Source organism: Sinocyclocheilus rhinocerous, unplaced genomic scaffold, assembly GCF_001515625.1.
Source record: "Sinocyclocheilus rhinocerous isolate Xijiao unplaced genomic scaffold, SAMN03320098_v1.1 scaffold395, whole genome shotgun sequence".
In the NCBI taxonomy this organism is placed as follows: Eukaryota; Metazoa; Chordata; class Actinopteri; order Cypriniformes; family Cyprinidae; genus Sinocyclocheilus; species Sinocyclocheilus rhinocerous.
This window is the reverse complement of record NW_015660890.1, coordinates 1,062,530-1,063,875: the sequence shown is the minus strand read 5'-3', so window position 1 is coordinate 1,063,875 and position 1,346 is coordinate 1,062,530. Positions and strand designations below refer to the sequence as shown.

Below are 1,346 nucleotides of genomic sequence, written 5' to 3'. Positions count from 1 at the left end.
ATATATATATATATATAACTACGTAGAATGGTATATTTTTATCTTTTAAAAAAATATTTAAATGTACATCAATTTGATGTTTTTATAATAATGTTTGTTATTTTTGTGACATAAATCTCATTCTCATTGTCTGTGAGGCTCTAGCTATAGCAACAAAACTTCTGCTGCCAACATTTCAGAAAATTAGTCTTAAAACAATTACATTCATATCAAAGACCCTATATTTTCTCTTCATCTTGTGCAGCCCAAGAACTTTTTCTCTAAACAGTCGAGGTAGGCCTGCTGATAAAATGTGTTTGCACAGAGAGCGGCTCCATCAACGGCAGGTTGTTTCAAAGCAGCTAAAAGAAACAAAAAAGCAACTATTTATCAAATCCGTCAGCGTTTAATTGAATGTGAAACGGTGGACAGGAATAGTCAGTCTTTTCATTGAGCTGTCGGGACATGATGAATGGAGCGAAACGTGGAAATGCCCATCTCTCCCATGTCATTCATCAGCTCCGGCGTCACGCACACGCCAGCCGCGCACGCAGATAAGGAAAGTTTATGAAGAGAATTAGTTCTGAATATGCTTCTAATGAGGTCATTATTTATTTTCAGCAGAACAGTGAAAAAAATAGATTGTTTTTAACCCCCCCCCCCGTTCCTAATGTTGTTCCATATGGAGTGCTGTAAATGGATAAGCTGAAAATAAAATGAAAAATGGCTTCACTTAGTCTACTCTGAGCTTAAGTGTGAGTAAATGTTGTTTATTGTGCTTTAATAGATATGTCTTCATCTGGATCAGTTCGATGCCGTAAAACTGTCTCTCCCTCTCGGTGCAGATTGAGAACCTGCAGGAGCAGCTGAAGGATAAGGAGAAGCAGATGACCAGCCTGAAGGAGCGCGTCAAATCCCTGCAGGCCGACACTTCAAACACGGACACGGCCCTCACCACGCTGGAGGAGGCCCTGTCTGAGAAGGTGGACACCCACGAACACAAACACACATTCGTGCACAGCCACCGAAATTCATCAATGGCCTGTTGTTACCTGTTAAGTTCACTAGTTGTCTGTTTTAGGGTCGTCACAGTAGCAACATTTTCATTGGTATGACTCTCACCCAGTGGTGGACGAAGTACACAAATCAAGTACTTGAGTAAAAGTACAGATCCGTATAATAAAATATTACTCCAGTAAAAGTAAGAGTACTCAGTTTTCAATTTTACTCGAGTGAAAGTACAAAAGTACTTGATTTTTTATGTACTTAAGTAAAAAGTACCCATAGATGAATGTTTATTTTGCAGTTTTATATAGGCTACTTCAGGGGCGTAGCCATCATTTCAGAAGTGAGGGGGACAGAAATGT

The 1,346-nt window shown here is 39.4% G+C and overlaps 1 protein-coding gene across 10 annotated transcripts in view; it reads left to right on the top strand.

Moving 5' to 3' along the window:
• Positions 1-1,346, top strand: part of LOC107725987 (ELKS/Rab6-interacting/CAST family member 1-like) — a 213,824-nt gene that overhangs the window by 51,579 nt on the left and 160,899 nt on the right. For all 10 annotated transcript variants that reach the window (XM_016535429.1, XM_016535428.1, XM_016535432.1 and 7 more), the window contains one exon: positions 825-962. In XM_016535429.1, coding sequence (XP_016390915.1) covers positions 825-962 — 138 coding nt within the window. The remainder of the gene's footprint in view (positions 1-824; positions 963-1,346) is intronic.